This window comes from Notothenia rossii (genome assembly GCF_949606895.1).
Source record: "Notothenia rossii genome assembly, chromosome: 6".
Taxonomy (NCBI): Eukaryota; Metazoa; Chordata; class Actinopteri; order Perciformes; family Nototheniidae; genus Notothenia; species Notothenia rossii.
The window spans coordinates 77,769,154-77,790,841 of record NC_136909.1 but is presented as its reverse complement, the minus strand read 5'-3'; the positions used below and the strand labels follow the sequence as shown (position 1 = coordinate 77,790,841).

The window sequence follows — 21,688 nt, the reverse complement described above, 5'->3', positions numbered from 1 at the left end:
AGGGCCACCCTGAGTCTGCAGCCCAGATTCCTGTTTGGATTAGTTCAGGTTGCTGACTTCAGCAGCAAGAGAGCCCTGCGACGTGGGAGAAAATCACAGGGAACGCTCAGCAAGTCTTTGGACAAAGATATACTCATGTCATGATGGGGTGTATATTTGATTTCCTGTGAATGAGCTACAGTTACCTGCAGAGCCCTAATGGACGCCTAATGTGTTGCCCAGGCTGTCATCTTTACCACAGGTTATTGCCCCCACATTACAAACGTTTACCATGTTAAATGATCCTGGAATGATTGATATTATGGAAAACACTCCTCAGCCAGTTAGAACCGGTGTGAACCACGCCAACGAGGTACTGGAAGTTACATACTGGCACAGAAACAAGAGTCAATGGGGCAGCTTTTTTAAAGAGGCTTATAACATGATGCAGATGTGTTGCAATAGATGAAGAGAGCTGACTCTGCAGTGCATTGCTAACTTTATTAGTTCACCACTATGGTCTAGGCTGAAATATTTCAACACATACATTTCAACGTCATCTTTTTTACACTTGATCATTACATGTTTTTGTAAGCATACCCAGTGATTTACTATTTAATCTTAAAGATGACATAATGCTATTGTTAGATTCATATTTAGTGTGCCTCTACTCTGATGTTCACATGCTTTAATGTTCAATAAGTGCTTAATTTCTCTCATACTGCCTGTGCTGTAGCACCTCTTTTCACCCTCTGTCTGAAACCAGAGCCCAGTCTGCTATGATTGGTTAGCTGGCCGGCTCTGTTGTGATCAGTCAACCGCTTAGAGATGTGTAGGAAAAGTCTTGCGTCTTAATATGGCCAAAACATCGAAGGGGGAGTGGGGCAAGAGAATTCCCTTCAGGTAACGACTACTTTTACATTTCATTTGGCTCGTTTTTGCTGCAGCTTCAAGCTTGTGTCACTGACACATAATGATGATTAGGACATTTACAAAACAATGGTGGCTTTACTGAGGCCACACTCTTGCACAACAGGTTTGGACGCTAAAGACATTCAAAACAACAACTGCATAAATCATTCAGACAGTACATTGTCAAAAAACCTAGCAGTAAACTGAGTCATGATAATAATAAAACATTCAATCTTACCAGTGGTGAAGTGTAGAGAAGCCTGAGGCGTCTGTGTAATGTGAGAAACGCATAGTTCTCCCATTATGCCTGGGTGAGCTTTGATGGTGCAGATTTATTTTAAAAGGCACAAACATTTTCCCTTTGAATTACTGTTGGGGTTTGGCAGGATAAAGAATCATAAAGTGAATCTTAACCCGCACAATGCTATTAAAACAAATGACAACAAGACAGAGGTCATCATCTCCAGAGCTTTAATCATACATAGACATTTTGTTCAACAGTACCATTCATTTAGAATGTTGTAGCAGTATGTATATTTAGTGTAAAGAGCATTATGTTTTTTTTCCTTTTTCTGATGAGGAATATCCAGAAGGATGATCGAAGCTTTCAGAAACACACCAGAGAGAGAGAAAGAAAGAGATAGAATGAGTACATGACTATGTTGTAACACCTCAGACTACATTTTTAAACACCTTTGAAGGCGACATTTATCTGTGGTTGATGTACCAGTGTCCATTTTACTGTTTTTCTTTTCTTTTTTTAACTGAAGAGCAGCAGAGTCTTGAATGCTTTCAGAAACTAAAACAACATTGGTTTGATCAATGCCCAATAACGGAGAGACTCCAAGCATTCTTCTATGTCACCGTTAAACCTAATTAAAGCCATTCAGCTCGGGGCCGGGGTGAGGACACTGCTGCAGAGACAGAGGGGCTGGGGTGGGCTGGAGTGGAGTACATAACTGCAATCAAGTGTCATATTATAGGCATGAAAAGAATCGACCACATCCATCTATCAGTTTGTCCATTTCTCTTTCCATACATCCATTGATCCAAACATCCAACCTATCGGTAAACACAACCATGAAACTTACTTTATGTGCTGTTTGTGCTATCTTAGAAGCGCCACAACATCAATTCCAACCAGCTAAAGTCCCAAGCAAATGAAAAAAAACAAACATCATGTACAAGACATAAGGTGGAACAAATAATTGGCCTACAAATCCCAGAAGCGATTATTTTTCAGTCCATCCATTCCTTTTTAAGAGTAGTTAAGTGACGCCACGTGTGGATTTGGCAGGTGGCTAGCTTCACCGAGCGTGAGCCGCCATCTTGTTTCCCCTCTAAAACTTTTGAAGCTGCTTCTTTTATGGAGTTGGTAGAGAGTAAGAAACTTGACTTCCAGAGCTGGTAATGATGGAAGCTGCTTTTGCGGTAGCGTCGTGGCATTCAGTGGAAAGAAATCGTGTGTTGCATTAAGGCTGGGAGGGAGGCTGCTGTGCTGCGTGCTGCGACATAGCTGCCGGGGAGGACATGGACTGGACCATGGGCTGAGCCGGGGGGGGGAGCTGGGGCTGAGCCTGCTGGGCCCCCGAGTGCGTGTTGGGGGAGGGGGGGGGCGTCGGACGTTTGAATTTGTCGGGGCTGTTGCTTCTTCTTGGAGAGGGCCTCTGTTGGAGAGAGAACATGTTTGAATACATAAATGAATGTGCTTTATCTTGTATAATACATTTATAACATTACTACAATAAACAGTATACTATTTCACTGTACAGTGTTTCATTTAAAATTCGGTTCAGTTTTTCCTATTCTATGTACATTTATATAGACTTCTGCATCAACTTGCTCACTGACAACATTCTCTGCAACATTTAGCTTATTGTATCTTTTTTGACATGTATATATTACATTGTTTCTGCACTACCTGCACATTGGTCTTCAAACTAAATCTTACACTATATTATTTCTACTCCGTTTCTTCTTGCACTATTTTCAGGGCCGTCCATCCCTACAGGCCAATCATGCAGACTGCGTGGGGCCTCATGTTGGCCAGGGACGGCCCTGACTATTTTCATTGTGTTTTAAATGTGTTGTATTGTTTTATCTCTTATATATATTTATGTTGTGTTGTTGGAGGATATTTCCATTTCTATAACTAGATAATAACGTTTTTAAATCTTGAAACTACAGCATTTAAAACATGTGTGGCAAAGATGAAAAAAACGAATGGATACAATCAACAAGACAATTGGGCTGGATAACTGCGTATAGGAAATAAAGGCCGTCTCAGCAGTTAAACAGTGTTATCAGGATTAGAAACTACTGAGAGAGGAAAAAGCTGAGCTATTAGTCATGTACCGACAACTGTAATTCCAGGCAGAGGAACGGATAGAGAAAAAAGGGTTCAGAGAAAAATGTAATCTGTCTGAGGTTCAGTTCTCCACGATTGAATTATTCCCTTGTTAAGGTCCTGGGTGGGCTGAGGGGTGATGGGAGAGATGTGGTCTGTACCATCCACATGCATCAAGAGAACATGGATGTATGTAAAATACCCGAGAGGCAGAAAACATGAGATGGAGGAACAACACTTCACAGACCAGTGGGAACAAAGGTCTAAGTTTGGGCTGGATTGGCTCCATAGAAAGGGATTAGAGCATAACATACTATTATTAAATCAGTGACTTGATCAAACAGCTGCCAGTTCATAAATATACCATCATGTTTTCAATGTAAACCAGATGCCAGGGCTATTCAATTACTTTGGAATGTGGGCCGGTTGATGAACATGATCCAAAGCAAGGGGCCGGGAAAAAGATGGCTTGAAATATGAGCAATACTATTAAGAGCTTCAGATACAGTAAATACTACATCAGCATAGTGGACTGCATATATTGTGTTTAATTAAATCAAACAAAATAGCCCCAAGGCCTTTCTAGATCTAAATGGCAAGTTCAGAACTGAGTAAGCCTACATGTGAAGCTAATTTAACCATCAACATCATTTAATTTGATTTCATTTAGGTGAAATGATCTAATCATTCAAGTAGAGATGCAATAAATGACAGGAGTTGTCACTACAGCAGGGGCGGACTGGCCATTGGGAATACCGGGAGTTTTCCCGGTGGGCCGGTACTGTGCGTGGGCCAAAAAAAACGTAAAAAAAAAAAAATCTAAATCCTACCGGCCCACATTTGTAAGCGTTCCGGCCACTCCCTGGAGGGGTGTGGCACACACCCCACTGGGCTGGGCTGTTTTGATAGGCTACCTGTGTTGAATCTATCAGATCGTTTCACTTTCACACATCAGGGGCCTCATTTATAGCGCCGTGCGTAGGATTCACAAGGGAAGGTTGCTTACGTAGTAGAAATCCCAAAAATAGGTACAGATATTTTCCCATTCACCAAACACTGCGTACCGGCGAGGAAAGTGCGTACGGCACTTCCTACGCCGGTTTCGCAGATCTTAGGAATTTACAACAGAACAGCTAAAAAAGATATCTCACACAGTGTCAGATTTTGGTTATTTTGGGGAGGTTGAGATAAATCATATTGTTTGGTGGATGCCGTTTGAACCAGAGTAGCAGCATGGAGGTCGGATCGTCACCAAAATAAATAAATAAGTGGTCCGAAAAAGGTTAATGACAAAATAAATACACATAGCCTAACCTTCCTCAGGCAGTGTGTTTGTACCGGGGACAGGAGACCCCCCCTTGATGAGAAACTGTAAGAAATGATCGGGGAATCCCTCCGGAGTGGAGTCATGACAACTGGATCTGAATTATTCGTTTGTATTTGGTGGTTTGTGTCCCAGCTGTCGATCAGCTGTGCGCAGCGTCTCTCTCCACTGCAGCCTGTGCGGGGTTCAGGGGGAGTGGCTGTACCCGTAGGATAGAAAAGGGGGAACTGACGTCTGACTCAGAGGTCGCGCGGCTGTGGAGAAGAACGTGTTGCCCACATTCTGTTACTGAGTTTAGGCTAGTTAGCTAGCAGGTTTATTGTTTTGGGCGCAGTCACTTTGCCTCCACTTGCTGTTCAAATAAATGTTGAAAGAAAAAGTAAATCTGTTTACAGTTCTGTTTCATATGGGTGTTGAGAGATGTATCAATAGATTTAGTCCCTAATTTTGCTCTCAAAGTGCACCAGATTGATGCATTTAACCTCAACATTAAAAAAAAATCTATGAGGTCCACCACCTGCCCACACCCCCTGTTAAATTGTCTCACCCACATTGAGGATGCTTCCTACGCCCATGTTTTATTCCATGCGTCAAGTCAGGCAAATTGGGTCCAATGTTATTGCATCAATGATTTGTTAACATTAAAATGAATAAATATATGCTGTAACTATTTTGCTCTAGCCAACTCAAGGGCTCAGGTAATGTGATTACTATGAATAATGGTCCAAAATAACATTAAATGCATAGGTTTTTTTTGTTAAGTAACATACTTTCGTCGCCGGCCGGCCGATTCATGCCGCGCATTAAGTGGGCCTGTCTGTCAATTAATCCCCGGGCCACTTGTTGCTCCCAGTCCGCCCCTGCACTACAGTAGCTAGTAGGTGGGTTCGAAACCCGAGACTGTCGAAGTTTTCAGGCATTGTCTTCCACTCTCTCTCCATTTAACACCCTCTCTGGAATAAAGGCACTCACACAAAAAAACGTGATTACTTTTTAACATTATACTCAAAGGGCCAGTAAATATCACCCCAGGGCCGGATTTGGCCCGCGGGCCGCCAATTGAATAGCCCTGCCATGCGATGGTATGCTAAGCTATATTTTAACAAAGTTATTTGTTAAACAAAAAGACTCCAAGACTATAGGAACGCAAGTAGACAGAGGTCAGAGTGACCTAAACAGCACTTACAGAACAGACTGTCAGCTTGAGGACATGTTGAGCCACGCCAAAGAGGAGTTCTTACACTCTTGTTTTCAATTCTTGCTTAAGACAAACAGTAAGCCCTCTCTCTGACTAACATCACTACAGCCTGTTCCTAGAAATTGTATTTCTCCAAAACAGCGTGCTAAGCATGGGAACCAAGCACAAAAACATCCCACACAGCTGATAGATGGATGTTTGTGGAAGTTGTGTATGCTCAGCATGGTGCTTTTTGGTATTGTCCCTACTGCTACCTAACCAGGGGGCTGAAGTGCATTTGAGGAGGCTTTTTGTAAAGACACAAATTGCATGCAAGTTAAAAGTCCTGAGCGTCCACTAGGGATGCCAGAAACTGACCATGATCAAATTCGAAAATCGGACAGCCCTGGCGAATATTAATCGATTATTCGCCTGCGCTGCTGGCTTCCTCCACGTTTACAGTAAAACAAACTGGTGGTTTGACAAATGGCCATTTACAATTATTAATACTATTACTATTATTAGCATTAGTCTATATTATGGTTGAAACTAAGCCAGTGGCTGACCCCGGCAACTTGCAAACACAGTATGTCTTCAGTTTTAGTTCTGCAATGTGACTTTGTATTATATTATAACTGTATTGCATTAATTCTTGGATGAGTGCACCTATTCTCATCTTCAAAAGTCTCCTCTCAACTAAATACTAAACCCATAATCGTGGCAGCTCTTCTTTATAAATCATTTTTCGCCACAAGCACAAGGTCAAAGCAGCCTTTAACAAAATGAATCTTAATAAGAATATTTTATAATCCCATTAGAATTAACAGCAATACATAAAGAAATACTAAGAATAACTAAGAAACATTCAAGTATTAGATAGCAACAACACCCTTTAAGGAGATGACCCAAATTGACGTAAATAGTAAATACTAATCGTTTGGCAAGGAGAAATGCAAACGGACAATGACCCCGTATTACATATTATTACAAGATAAGTTACTGAAGAGCATATGACTCATAAAGATAATTTGATTAAGATATTGCTCTGTTATTGAAAAGATAAAAGTACAGCCGACTGTACCTTGGAACATTTATTGAGCTAAGATATTTCGTGCTAGCATAAATGTAATTATATGCGATGTAACAACATCTCTGTGACAGTTTCAGATCTGCAAATGTTCACACACATAAAAGGTGAACGATGTAGGACTGTTAACCCTGTTCTGGAGTTTATTTAAATACATAGAAAAGGGAGTATTATGAGGTTTATCAGAAGTGGATGTAAACACGTTTATATAACAGCTATAAGAAAGCAGTTCACCTTAGTCATCATTTAATTCCAAATATTCACGAAGAACGGAAATAGGTATTAGCAACACAACTGGCCTCATAGGCAGGGCCGCAAATTCAACAAGAGAATAAGCAATGTGCCGTGGAATAATTATTTCATTCATTTATTTATTATTGTTTATTGTTAAACATCAAAAATGTTTTGCCAAGTCTGAGGTCATTTTGCCGATTATAACAACCAATCATCTCACTCAGTAAATGTATTGCTAAGGTCACACCGACACTTTCAAAAAGCCTACATGTTGCTTCTTAACGTCCCCAATTGGAAAACTAGAATGGATGTTCTTATGATTCAATTCATTTGACATGTTATGACTTACTTCCAAACGATTTGGCTTTACCTTCGTACTCAGGACAAGTTATCGAGTCAGTAAAGTATTCAAATAAACACCTGTGAGGTCCTGGGTTTGGGAGGTGTGTGTGTTGGTGCGACTTACCGCTACGGCGTGAGAGGAGCTCCCGTGGACGAGCAGGGCGGGGGTGTTGTAGTGGGAGATGGCGGCTCGGGACAGTGTGGCTGGAGGAGTGAAGCCCACTGTGTGGCTGCCATATGACAGACCTGTGAGAGAGACAAGGAGACACACTTGAAGAGAAACAATATAACAATATACTGCAAACATATACTGCACATACTGTTCCACGTCAGCATATTTAACTATAAACTCTGGTTGCTTCAGGGTTCATACACTTTTTCACCAATGATTTTCAATGACTTCTCCATGACCTTTACCTCATTTTACATGACCAAAAACATTTCTCTTTCTCAGAGGTAACACTGAAACATTTTTATTTTAAACATGGTAAGCTGGAAAATAAGGTCTGCATATGAAACATGTTGAGCCTATCTAAAACAAATCAAACAGTAGGCTTACTAGCTTCTACAGGCTAAAGCAACTCAAATCTCTCACCAGCAAAATACCTCGTCAGTTAAATGCCATTTTACGTTTCATTACGATACAATATTTATTATCATATTACTATTTCGGCGATTAGATCAAATATCAATTGTATTTGAAGCAACTTTGGTTACATTTCCATGACTTTTCCAAAACTTATTGTTTTGCATAACTTTTCCAGGGCCTGAAATTAGCATTTTGAATTTCCATGACTTTTCCAGGTTTTTAATGACCGTAGGAACCCTGTTGTTTATAATGAACTGCAGCTAATTCTTCATTCAACAGCTGACATCAGGAACCATGCTTTTTATAGCTGGCAGACAGAAGGGTGAAACAGCAGTGCTCAGCCACCTGTAATCCGTTTTATCACTGTGCAAACATTTAGGCTGTAATCTGATATCCTGCTGAATCACACCAACACAATTGAGCGGACACGGAATAACTCCCTATGTGTTGTGTCCTTGTGTTAGGACACAACAACACCTCGAGGGATTTGCCTGAATGCCAGTGCAGTATGGCAGATTGGAGTTTTGTTTCACCATGAATGCCAAATATATACATTTTGACGTGCCATTTCTTCATTATGTTTTCTACGTTGTTTATTTTGACAGCCATTTTCCTCCTTCTAGCACATGCTCAGTCATTCAATATATTGAACTTTGTTATATACGATGCCATTATTTGCCAGCTTCAACAACTCATTCGCTTTGATGATATCAACACCAGGAGCACAATTCACTTCAAGCTTTGAATTTGTTGCTGGGTTTTGCGCTAAAAACGTAACGGCTGACTCTATGACTGTCTTGTATAATCTTAAAAGTCCTTGATTAAATATTTGAGGAGTGAGATAGCAGCAAACAATGATTTGCCATTTAAAGATATAATGGAGTAATGTCTACCTGAGCCTCTTTGTGTGTTGACACCTGTGCTTCTCTTTGCTTTGTTTGTGTAACCGAGCCTCCCGCGCAAGCATGTTAATGCATGCGAGTGTGTGTGTTCAGTCAGGTAATGGCTGCCCCTCCTCACTGTGCTCATATGGCCATTACGGTTGATAAACTCTTTCCGAACCACTGCGTTGTTATTTAAATGTAGCAGCCACCCTCTGGTTACCCTTAAGGTTAAAACTGTCAGACGTTGTTTGTACCGTTGTGAGCTCTTTAGCTCCGAGATCATTCTGTATTGAGAACCTTAAAATCAGATAAAGGAATTTGGCAAGCAGCAGGCATGATGACATTTCATGATTCTCCTGATTCCTGAAGAAACAGTGGGCAACAGATGCAGCCAGATGTATTGATGAAGAAAACAGGAAGTGGGAAAGACACTAAAGGCACTGTTATCCAGTCTGGGAATGTATTCATGGTCGAGTTGACCTTTAAAAGATTTCCATCTTATCAATGAATGTTTGTATGAGATTCGACAATAGATATGACGGATTTCAATAATACGCTTTGGTACAATGTCAAAGTTTGTTTTCTGGAAACAAATGTATTGACCGATATCAAAGGTCCTTTTTACAGATGTGTTTATAAATTACTTGTTACGACAGCTTTATATCATCAGGTGGCCATCTTAAAATGACCTACCAGGAGATATGGGTCTGCTGGAGCTGGGGGAGGGGGTGTAGGGGATGGGGCTGGACACGGTCCTCGCTCGCAAGCCCTGTGCAGACATCTCATTGAAGTACCTGAGAGGAGGAGATGAGGTCATTCAATGAAAATTCAGATTTTCTGATTGCAATTAATACAACTTTCAATGACTAAAACGAAAAGTAGAAAAGGTTCTTTATGGCTACTGAAAGAACATCACCATAAGGATCATAAAAGCTTATGGGGCACAGGCAATAAACTGCTATAAAAAGATAATGGTGCGATGTTTACAGTACTGAAACTTGTAACAGTATCTCATACCAAGGTAGGAGCATTGTTTGGGTGTTCCTTTGACGGCATGTCACGCCTTAGAGCCATCATAGCCAACTCACAGTCCTGTCCTCACAACGAACCAGAGAACCATCTGGGTGCCTGAGCTTTGAGTGTAATGACTGCCAGTAGGAAAAGCGATCAAAGATAAGAGTCCAAATGTGCTCCGTTAGCTCAAAGAATGAATGCAGACTTTGTCTTAAATTGTCATGATAGTTCAATTACATCAAGCTAACAAAGACCTGGCAAAATAAAACTCAACCACAGCTGATTATTTTTGATGTCTTCGACTAGGGCTGCAACAAATTACTAATTTGATAATCGATTAATGAAACGATTAATCGACTATTATGCCTTGCACAATTTCTCAAACGCTCTGATTTAGCCATCAACTTTTAGATTTAGCTTGAGGTTGTTTTAGGCATGTGGAAACTAACAATGAAGACAATAACGATGAATACTTGATTCAAAAATACATATATTATTAAATTAACTAAACTAATTGTGAACAGAATTAACATGCTTTTTATTTAAATTAAATAAATAATATTTCACATCAAAAGAAACAACAATGTTTTAACAAATCGTATTAAATAATGTGATAACAGAATTGTGAACAGAATATAGAATAGCTGAAACGTTAACAAAATAAATAACTCAGTTACCTCTAATCATTAACCCATGTTGGTATAACTTTGTTAACTCTGTGTGTTGCTGACATGAAAAAGTTACTCGTGGATGGGGCTACAGAGCTACTAGAAAGACAGTCGAACCTGGTGCATTCCTCCGTCTGGATGTGGTGCACTTTTGCTAAATGTTTCGACAAATTGCTCGTGTTACCGCCCTTACATGCTAAACTCTTATTGCACTATTGGCAAAGAGCATTGTCCACCTCAAGAGGGGTAACATTTAACCACACCTTGGAGTATAAAGTTTATGTAGCAATAATACATGACATATATTTTTTAAATGTCTCCAGTACCGATAAAAATACCGATAACGTTGGAGCTTAACGGCGCGTAAAACACACGTGATGACGTCACCAACGAATCGACGACTGAATTAGTTGGCAACTAATTTGGTCATTGATTTTAATCGATTAAGTCGATTAGTTGTTGCACCTCTAGTATCGACACTCATTTCTAAAGACACTAACGAAGAATACTATTAAAAGAGGTATCTTTTGCATCTCTCCCTCCATTGTTCCTACATCTTTCCACTAGCGCTGTCCCGAATACCATTTTTCGGGCTCCGGATATTCGGTAGTAATCAGCAGCGAATATTTGAATATTCGGCCCGCGGGGGGGGCGTAGTAATCAGCAGCGAACCGCTTCAACATGTGGATTTCAGTTTATTCACGGCGTTCAATTTGTTATTCTACAGTATTGTTGTTTTATAGTTATCAACCCAATTTGTGTTCTTTGAAATTGAAAAGGATATCGCATTGTGTTAGTTACTTTCGTTGCAGTTATATATGTCTTAAGTGTAATTTGGCTTGGCTTCCTATTTATGGACATGCTTTTATTTTGAAGGAGAGGTAGCGCTGTTGACAGGAAGTTGTTGTTGCTATGAAAACAACGTGACAGAGATTAACGGAGAAAAGTAATATCTACATATAAAGATGGAGAAAGTAAACGATAACGTTGATGGTTAAGTGTTAGCACCCCCTGAACAAGCTCTTACGTTGATATTGGAGATTTCAATAAATTTCGGATATTCGGGTACAGCCCTACTTTCCACCCTCACAGGTTAAAACGTCTTTCATCAAATCAGCAACAGGTGCCCAAATGACTCTTCAGTATACAAGCCATGGCATTTACTAAAAAGAATCCCTCCACTACCTCACTTCATTTTCTAACACATGTGACATTGAAATATTTTGACCTTTTTGACTAAATGGCTAATTGTGTGTCCGACCGAGTACCTCTCATCGTCCATCTCCAGACTGGATTCACTCTCCGACAGTTGTCTGCACAGAGCCTCCCGGCGCTCCATTTCTCTCTGAAGCTTTCTCTGCAGCCGGATGTTCTCCTCCCTCATGTGTCGCTCCTCCTCGATGTACTGGGCACGCTTCTCTGTGTCTGTGGGGGGAACCGCAGAAATTAAAAAGTTACGATATTGTCGAGGTCACATCCTGCCCACTATATTTTAACATTAACAACAACTGGATTAATTTGTGAAATGTCAAAGTGGTTGCACTTGTGAATAAAAAAACACTCAATCAAGGCCTTAATCTAAAAACTGTTCACATATAACACAAACCCCAACATACAAACACATTGGCTTATAAAGTAAGCTATGTTTCCTAAAGCATCTTTTGAAGGGTGGACTCACATCTCCCTCTAGTGGCAACAACAAAGGATTGAATATTTGAGAGACTCCCAGCATGCTGAGATTTATATGCATAAATTAAGCTTTTAAGTATAAGATAGAGCTAAACACGTCTGACTGTCAACAACAAACAAGTGTCATTATAACCATCAACATAGTGATTGCTGCTGTGCTGTTGAACTGCGAGGGACTATTGTCTTCGCCATATGTGCTTTAGTAGAACCAGTAAAACATCTCAAAGTATTACTAATGCAATAACCATGACTAACTTAGAATAATGGACGGAGTATATTAAAACACATGGGACGGTTTGAGATGAAGAGACATGTTCATGTAGAGCGATACTGAGAAGAAATAGTGTGGAGTTATTGCGCGTGTTCAAGTACGCTTTGTTACAGACGTCAGAGATCAAGTTAAACATATCCCAGTATCACATTTTTATAAGGTTATGAAAATATAAGGTCATCCAAAAGTAAAAATGGAAGCATATTGGTAACAAAATATCTACGATATAATTTCATTGCAATGTTACAAGCAACACACTACGAAATTGGAAAGCTATGCTGATTCTTTCTTGCCTAAATCACTAGATAATGTGGCCTGTCTCCGAGTCTAGCTGGTCAATAGAGGTCACGTATCCCCCCTAAAAACATAAACCCCATCAGGATGTAACCAGGAGGCCGGAGTTGAGAGTGGATGTATTCAGACGTTTTGCATTTCAGTTATTACACTCAATTCTATTTTATCAACTTAAAGAACCACATATCCTGAATCTTCCTTGTAATGTTCCTGTTGAGAACGGTATGAAATCCTACCTTTCAGGGTCTTAAGCCCTATATAAAATAGGCAATAAATCATAGAGAATATTTGATGGTCCATATCGTTGAAGCATCTTATGTGCACTTGTTTTAAACAACTCTTTCTTCCCAGTGCATTCATTAACAAAACAACTAAGTGTTGCAGGTTTTGGGTCTCTTCACATTTCATATTTTACTAGCTGGCAACATTGTCAGATACAAAAACACAGTATGTGTAGATTTATGATGTATCGTTTTTTAAGCATTTAAAAAGGTAGATATTTTGGAAAGTCTCACTGGAGACTTGCTCTGCTGTTCCACGTCTTCATATACCCCCAAGTATCACCATGTGTCATGTGACCAGTGAATGATAAAGGAGGTAACTAGGATGTAAACCGCCTCAGATAAGGCCAGAGTATCCTGTTCTTTCTGGTCTATAGAAACAACCCCTGCGTTGGTGTAGGGTGAATGGGCCTCTCATCGTTTATCAGAGGATCGGTTTAACCAATCACGCCCTTAATCAACACTTTAGGACATCTGCCCCTTCAGAGCATGCACTGCTTTGGATCATGTGACAAGTTGAGGGGCCACTTACGCTGCAGCTCGGTGGTACGCAGGCTTTTCTTAAGCCTCTCCACCTCATTCTTCAGGAAACGGATATGCCGCATCATGTTCTCTGGTGAGTCTATTTCCATGGAAACGTCTCTTGGGGAGGGAGGAGCAGAGACGGGCTGGTCCAACTTCTCCTGAAGGATTCTAGTTTAGAAAACCAAAAAAAATACACCGTTATGATTCGTGAACAGAAATCATGGGCATGATGACAAGCTTTTTAAAAATAAAACTTATTGAAATCCCCTAGCTTTTGCACAAGACTGGATAGAAACTGATAATACAAGACTCTTTTGAACCACTTCCTCATTTGATGCATTTAAAGGTTCTGATTTGAGGCGCGCCTCCCCTAGGGGGCTTCAGAGAGCTTCAGGGGAGGCGCAGCGTGAGAAAAAAATAAACAGAAACAGTGAAATCTAGCTAGTTAACTTCAGCTAACTTTATGCGAGCGGCAACATGGATCGATTTTTAGTGAAGTTACCTAAAGTGAAAGAGGAGGCAGCGTCTGGCAGAAAACGTCAGCTTTGTTTTGAAATAAAAGTTGTGGCTCATTTATGAAAGAAAATCCCTAATGTCCGAGTGCAAGTGAATGCAGCACAAGACGCGCCGCCTTGTAGCCCCCTCCCCCGGGCCTGGCGCGAGCGAGGAAATGTGATTTGCAGCGATTTCATTTGAACGGGACGGCGCATTCGGACCCCAAGTAGACGGAAGGAATGAGGTATTTGCGGTCCACAATGACAGAGAAGAGACTGTCAAGTTTGTCTGCACTCAGCATTGAATCAAAACGCACTAAAGCTTTGGATCTTAATCAGTTTGTGAGGCGTTTTGCTGAACAAGATGGTAATCGAAGCATTCGGCTGGTATTGGCATACCAACCTGATGCTCTGCTCACGGATGACTTGACGAGCATAAAAAACTGTTAAGATGATGACTTTGCGTGTGTAAATATATTTTTTTCTTTGTGGGGGTCTGCCCCCAAAAAACAATTTTAAGCCCAGCCAAAAACAAGTAACCACTTTGATTTAACTAGGCCAGTAGGTAGGGGCATTCCACTGGATAATAATACCCCTGCATTATAGCAACAACAACAATAATAATAATAATAATAATAATAATAACAGCAATAATAATTGGGAGGGGGGGCACGGCTGTTCTTATGTTCTCTGAGGGGAGGCTCACCTTCCCACACTTTGAAAACCGCTGGAATAACACATTACATAAATAATGAGGCCCTTCAGGAGGTAATTATCCAGCTTTCTTAATTCACTCTTTTACAAACTTTACACTGAAAAGAACAAAAAACCCAAAGCTACAGTAAATCAAACATTAGTACATTTCCATTGTCACTTGTTTCTGCTGACGTGCAGGGATTGCCTGTGAATGTGTGTGTGTACGTCAGTCAGAAATGGGTCAAGAAATTATGTATATCTACACAAAAGCATTATTTTGAGTTTGATTTACCATTAAATAAAAACGGACAAACCGGCAATATTCACGTTTCCTACATGTTAGACGTATTAAAGCCCGAATAAAAGAAAAGTTACGATTGATGGAGGTATTTTACAAAGATACACCCCAGCCAGCCCATCAGGTTCAATAGTTATACCTAGTGCTGAAACTATTTGGAAATGTCTAGATGAGTTCATCAACAGATGATCAGAGATGGGGTTGTTACTAAAAAAAAAAGTAATATATTACATTTAAAAAAAGTAATATACTAAACTACTTTGTTACTCTCTACATAAAGTACCTTGTTACTTTACTCACCGGGCCGGCCCGCCCCTCCCTACAGGCAGATCGTGGAGACTGCTAAAGTTTCAAATGTTCTCTTTAGTTCAGTTTCCATTGTCGCATAAGACTGATCCAGATAGCTCCTGAATGTTCTCCTATCTGACCATGGCTGTCCTCTGTCTCCTGCTATCTGTATTTTGCGCAGTATATCTCTGAACGATGGTGATTCCACTGTGCAAATGGGCAACATTTCCTCTACTATGAAGGATGCTACAAGCCTGTCCATCTCTGCTTTGTTTACCGGTCCTCCAAATTACAATTGTTGCTGCTTCGGAGTCGGCGCACTCACAACATCCTCACTCTGGGTTCGGGGGTCCTTAGCTATTAGCTTCAACTTAGCATGTGTTCTTTGCAGGTGTTTGACGTGGTGTTTACACAAGTGGATAACAGCTTCTGGCCTGGACAGAGTTTGCACCTCACCGTCACATTCCTGTCTATTCTTTGGACGAACTCAAAAATAATGGGCATACCTCCACCCCTCGAAAGTTATCGCTGACTCAGCCATGTTTATGCAGCACTGCACGTGGAGATGTGGACGTGCAAGTCGCGCAGATTACGTAGCCTACATATAAACCTGCGGCGGAAACCCGTCTTGTCTGTCAGTGTGATTATGAATGATTTTATAAAAGTAACGAAGTAACGCGTGTCGGGGCAATGTTAGTAACTGTAGTGTGATTACTGAATTATAAAAGTAGCGCGTTACACTACTCCGTTACCGACAAAAGTAAAATGATCACCCAACTCTGCAGATGATACACTGATGAAACCAGAAGAGGTTGCTTTAAATCCAGAACCGCAAGATTTTTAAATGGTTAACGGATAAAATGATCAATGCACACCTTTTCTCAGCCTCCAGCTTGTCCATGCGTTTCCACAGTCTGTTTACCAGGGCTTCTTGTTCCTGCTCTAATGTGTTCTCAAGGTCGATCTTCTCCCGCCTCAGCTAGAGGATCAAAAGAGAGAGGAGAGTGACGTTCAGAGACAGAAAGACCTTGACGTTGAGAAGAATTCACAGGACTGCACACAAATAGACCACTGCAAGGTCTCTGCACAGATAAGCTTATCTTTCACCGCGCTACACCTTTCCCAGCGCTACATCTTGCACAGCTTGTGATGTAGAGGAGCATATAATGATTTCCTAATTGCTGATATAAAGTGGTCCTAAAGGTAAAACAAGCTGTTAATCAGTGTTTTTTTGTGGTGGAGTTAAGTCACATTCAAGTACATTTCTTTTTGGGCAAAATGCACATTGTGATTACACAAGCATCATTCGCCATATATACATTAATGAATGAGCAGCAACAATAAATGCTTGCATCAAAATCTACAGAACATCCATCATCAGAGCATGGAAACATGCTTGTCTCCTCCACAGACCACAGTGTTCTTTTTAGATGATATTAAGTGGGAGGGGTTGGTGATGGTGAATTCCTGGCATCTCACAACAACTGGCCACACACATTCAGGGTTATGTTTTTCCACACTGGATGCTGAAATCCTCTTGCATACCTGTTCCAGGGTTAGCTGCTTTGAGATGGTTTCATTCTCCATCTTTTTGATCTTTTTCATGAGCTTGTTAACCTGGAACTCCTGCTCCTGCTCCAAGTGCTGCTCCAACTCTGCCTTCTCATGCTGGAGCTGTGAAAGGAAAAAGAGAAGATGGACAGAGGAATGGAGGAGGAGAGGGATGAAACCAGAGAGATGAGAAAGAAGGGAGAGGGGAGAGAGCACAAGAAGAGACTCACGGTGAGTCACATAAAAACTATGCATGACCACAGCGAACAAACACAGTGGTGTCATATCTTCACATTGAGAGTATAACGAAACAGATTGCCAATGTAACAATTCTACCAGATTCATGGTTAAACTTTCCATGAGGGTAAACGGCGTGAAATAATGATTTGGCAACCAAAGCCACCACCTTTGGCAGCCCAACAATACAAAGAAAGGGTGCGGCTCAGCTCTGATTCAAAACGGGATGGCTGAGTGATGAATTATATAAGCGATTACTCATTACAGGGAAAGGGATGTAAATTCATTCATAGGAAAAGACTGGAAAGGGGAAAAAACATTTCCATTATGCTGCATACAGAAACAAATAGAACCCCTGAAAATAAGGCAGTTTGTATAAACTTATAATGAATGCAATCTTACTGTCGAGTGCCCCGCAGTATCCTGCAAACCACCAAGTTTTGCCACACCCAGTGTAGCCATTTTGCTTCCAATTGACATACCAACAATTATAGGAATTGTTTTAATAACGTGCCTCCTTTCAGCTAGTACAACCGCTAGTGACTGTTTATAAGGCCTCCACCCTACTGTACAGTGTGTTGAGGTGCAATTACTGCCAAGTATATCAGTTCTTCTTCAGCCTATGGAGAGGACACCTTGCAGATATATTTGATCTCACTTGGGCCATCTGTCCTTTATCCAGAGGCTGTTTGTAAGCAACACCACAACAGTAGCAGTGTACTTGTGTATACACAACAGTACCAGTGTGACGGTTTTCCCTTTATTATGGCATCTTTTATTGTATCCTCGATACTGCTCTTTATTGCTTCTTCTATAAAAAGACAAAGCTATATTTACATTGTAAAATAAAGTGACAGCGTATGGGTCATAAAGTAGGATAAAAGTTTGCACTTATTCAAATACCTGCTGAGGTCTATTGGCATCAATTAGAATAACACCAATTTAGATGACTAACAGCAAAAAAATCCACCATCAAAAGCAATGGTTCAGAAAAAAAAGGTCACACCAAGTTGTTTACAGAAGTGCTTCTGCACAGGGCCATTTACTCAAAACCAAGTGAAACAAATGACTACATTTGCCCTCTACCTTCAGACATACACATAGATGTGTACTGAATATACAGGTATATACACACACACACTAACGGCCAATTTGTCAGCACCAACTCTACAGGTCTGTTTCATGTTCAGTAAGGAGGCAAGACAACAACATCCAAAACATGTCCATCTGTATGACCCTAAGCAGGGCTGCTGAGGCATCTGTGTGCCCATTCAAGACTCAATTCTTTACACATCAACAAACCATTAGTCAGCCTACAGCTAGCCGTTAAAGGTGTGAACACACGAGTGCTCATGCTGTGCACTCTGCATTTGGGAAAATAAGATGTGGAAAACAGACTGAACCAGACATCTGACAAACAGGAGGTGAGTAATGTGAGTCCTTTAGAGTAGCTAGCAGCCACAGTGAAGTCATGTTGAGCCGTTAAAGGCTTCAGGCAAGATGATGATGATGCAAAATACATGGGAGTTGTGTGTGCACACTGATACCTCATTCACACCAACGCAACTCTGGTTCAAGCTCCGTGCTAGAGCTTTTCAGGTTCAGAACCGGTTCTTCGGTTTAGCTCCGGCTCTTTTCACACTGCGCAGAGTCCGACTGGTGCTGCGTCATGACGTAACCGTTTGTGTACCTGCTTCATAAAGCCAAACCGCGCGGAAACCCCTCACAGCTGACACCGACAACAACAACGGCCGATTGTGCTCCAGCTTCCTCTGTACCTCTTCGGAAGACCAGATTCCCAGTAGGTAGCTGGTCCCTTCAGTGGACCACTGCTGCTTGTTAAGTTTCTCCATCGTTGTGTACAAACTGGATAAAACGCAGGTTTTTTATTGTTGTTCAGGAGTTGATCCCGCCCCGGCCCCGCCTCGACGTAAGCGTGACGTAAGCGGTGCTTTTGCTCTGTCCGGACAATTTTTGGGTGCTTGAAACGAACCGGATTCCGGAGCTAAGAGGCTGCTCTGCTGCAGTGTGAACAGGAAAACCTGGTGCTTTTCAAGCTCCAGCTCCGAACCAGCCCTGAAACACCGTTGGTGTGAAAGAGGTAATAGAGACCGAACTAGCAAGCTTAACCCACTTGACCATCCTGCAGGCAATCACTTTGCATAATGAACATTTAGAAAATGTCTCTCTGTATCACAGTGATATTTTCATGAAGGGTGAAAGGATAAACTGATGTTAGAATACTCTCAATGTTGCCTGGTATGAAGAAATACATCAAGCGTATTAAAACTCTTCTTATCCTATCCTGCTCCCATTACTCACATTCATGAGTTTCCTTGACAGTTCGTTGGTAAGAAATTCCTCCTCCTTTTCATAGTTGACGGCCAAGGTCTCCTTTTCCTTCTGGAGGGCCTGGATCTTCTTGAACAAGGTGTTGCTGATAAATTCTTCCTCCTGCTCTGCTCTTGCTTGCTGCAGGACAGAAACAAATGAGACAAAAATTAGCAAATCACACAGCATTACACCGTTTGATTTTCACATTAGATTTTTGATGAAATCGACCAACAACCTGCAATACACACAAACCAATCAACCCAAAGCTGCTGCAGGGAAGTGTGCCAGCCAAAGAGGAAGCAGAATTTCCCCTAATGACTCAAGAGGTATTGCAGTAATGGGTGAATGACTGAGTGAAAGATGGACGCACTAAGGAAATGTGTTGGGCAGTTACAACAACTAGCATTACAGTGTGATGATAAGCCTGTCCTTGTTAGCACCACTCTCATATTCTCCACCTCAAAGCTGAACTCTGTTTTTTGCAAGCCGGTAGAATGTGTCAGTTGTTCAACAACAATGACAAAGACAATTGAAAGCCTCACACATTTACAGAGGCTGGAAAGGGTGCTGTCTCTGAGGCTGACTGGCCATCATATGAGCCTGGCATCCAACTAGCTCGCTAAGTTTGGCCCACATACTTCCCATCTATCCCACAGATTGATTACACATTTTTATGAAGCTGATTAACCGAGCTTGAAGACATGACGCATCAGTCCATGCCACTGCTGCTGTTGGGCTATTTAGTTTCACCAGGTTAGCGTATCCTGGCTGGGCATAACGTGGTGGCAATGTCTAGCAGTGAGTTACAGCTGACCAAATAACGTTAACTAACATCAGTCGGGTAACTTGTGAGGAGCCTACCCTATTGTTTACCGCATTTTAAGGTGCCCGTTGAGCCTACCAGGATGTGCAAAACAAAACAAAGCAAAGTAGCTGCCTAAGCATCTAGCACACGTTAGCCCGTTGGCTAAATTAGCATCATACCCAACTAGCTAACGTTAGCCAAGCTAGCACAACAACAGCGTGTTATGATCAAATGCAGATAACATGTCCATGTAACACAACACATGTGTGACTATTTAGCAATAAACGAACAGCACTAACCATAGCCAACTCACTGACAAATGCAACATAATAAGTGGATAGCCTCCAGCTAGCTAAGCTATGTTGCTAGCTAACGTTACTCACAATAGTGACGCTAGCTTTGCGGAGGTCCCGATTCTCCTCCTGCAGGGCTTTGCACTTGAGTTTGAACGTCTCCAGCTCAATTTTAAGAACTTTATTCTCCTGTTGTAAGGAGGCCAGGCGGTTCGTTAGCTCCTCCAGACGAAACTGTGAAATAACTATGCTCGGTTTCCCCGAATTTGAGGCGGAGGAGGACATCGGGGTGGCCGAGCTGCTCCCCGCTCCGTCGGTGTCGCTCTCGCTTGCGCTGTCGGCCATGGCTGTGCGACAGAGAGCAGCTGCAGCGTTGAGCACCAGACAGCAGAATGGTACACCGTGTGACCTTGCTCACTCCTGTGGGCATAGCGCCACCAGTAGGAAGTCTCCAGTACCGCATGATGCATCAGTGACACATTCACCTGAACCCATACTGTTTTACCCAGAGGTGGGAGAAGTACTCAGATATTGTACTAGTACCAGAGTGTAGGAATACTCTGTTAAAAGTAAAAGTCCTGCATTCAAAATGTTACTCAAGTGAAAGTACAAAAGTATAAGCATCAAAATATACTTGAAGTACCAAAAGGGAAAGTACTTATTATGCATTTTCTATCCATTCCATATTGATACAATAATGTGTTTATCAAAGCTGATGCAGCTAATTTTAATAACTCTGTATGCTGCTGGGTAGCTTGTGAATTTACCCCCAGGTATAACTAAAGTCCTTTTTTTTTACCTGTGAATTTTGGTGGAGTAGAAGTAGCATAACATTGAAATGCTCAAGTAAAGTAGAAGTATCTCAAAATTGGACTTAAGTATGGTACTGGAGTAAATGTTTTTAGTTACTTCCCAACGGGTTATAATTGGTTTATTTTATTGTTGCATGCTTGACCTAGCCTAATAGTTAAGTCATTGGTCCTGCAGTATAGTCTTGCACACTTTCTAGCCTTTCTTCGAGCACTGTTATTATTACATCTGTTTTATGTCTTATATATATTTATGTTGCATTGTT

At 41.3% G+C, this 21,688-nt stretch overlaps 1 protein-coding gene across 1 annotated transcript; it reads right to left on the bottom strand.

Moving 5' to 3' along the window:
• Nucleotides 1-1,345: 1,345 nt before the first annotated feature.
• On the bottom strand, nt 1,346-21,030 carry LOC307044485 (coiled-coil domain-containing protein 6-like). Its single transcript, XM_079689770.1, has 9 exons — nt 20,704-21,030; nt 19,504-19,653; nt 16,939-17,067; nt 16,269-16,372; nt 13,625-13,785; nt 11,826-11,982; nt 9,569-9,669; nt 7,527-7,648; nt 1,346-2,558 (listed from the first exon to the last, which is right to left on the bottom strand). The coding sequence occupies exons 1-9, from the start codon at nt 20,956-20,958 to the stop codon at nt 2,364-2,366; spliced, it is 1,374 nt and encodes a 457-aa protein (XP_079545896.1). The 5' UTR covers nt 20,959-21,030; the 3' UTR covers nt 1,346-2,363.
• Nucleotides 21,031-21,688: the final 658 nt, after the last annotated feature.

What these genes read in the sequence shown, in the direction of transcription:
- LOC307044485 (XM_079689770.1), bottom strand. Translation starts at nt 20,958, where the DNA reads ATGGCCGACAGCGCAAGCGAGAGCGACACCGACGGAGCGGGGAGCAGC. An exon ending in AGCAGCTAACCCTGGAACAG is followed by an intron (nt 16,373 to 16,938) that starts GTATGCAAGAGG and finishes TTGATCCTCTAG; the next exon opens with CTGAGGCGGGAGAAGATCGA. An exon ending in CAGCAGACCCATATCTCCTG is followed by an intron (nt 7,649 to 9,568) that starts GTAGGTCATTTT and finishes TCTCTCTCACAG; the next exon opens with GTCTGTCATATGGCAGCCAC.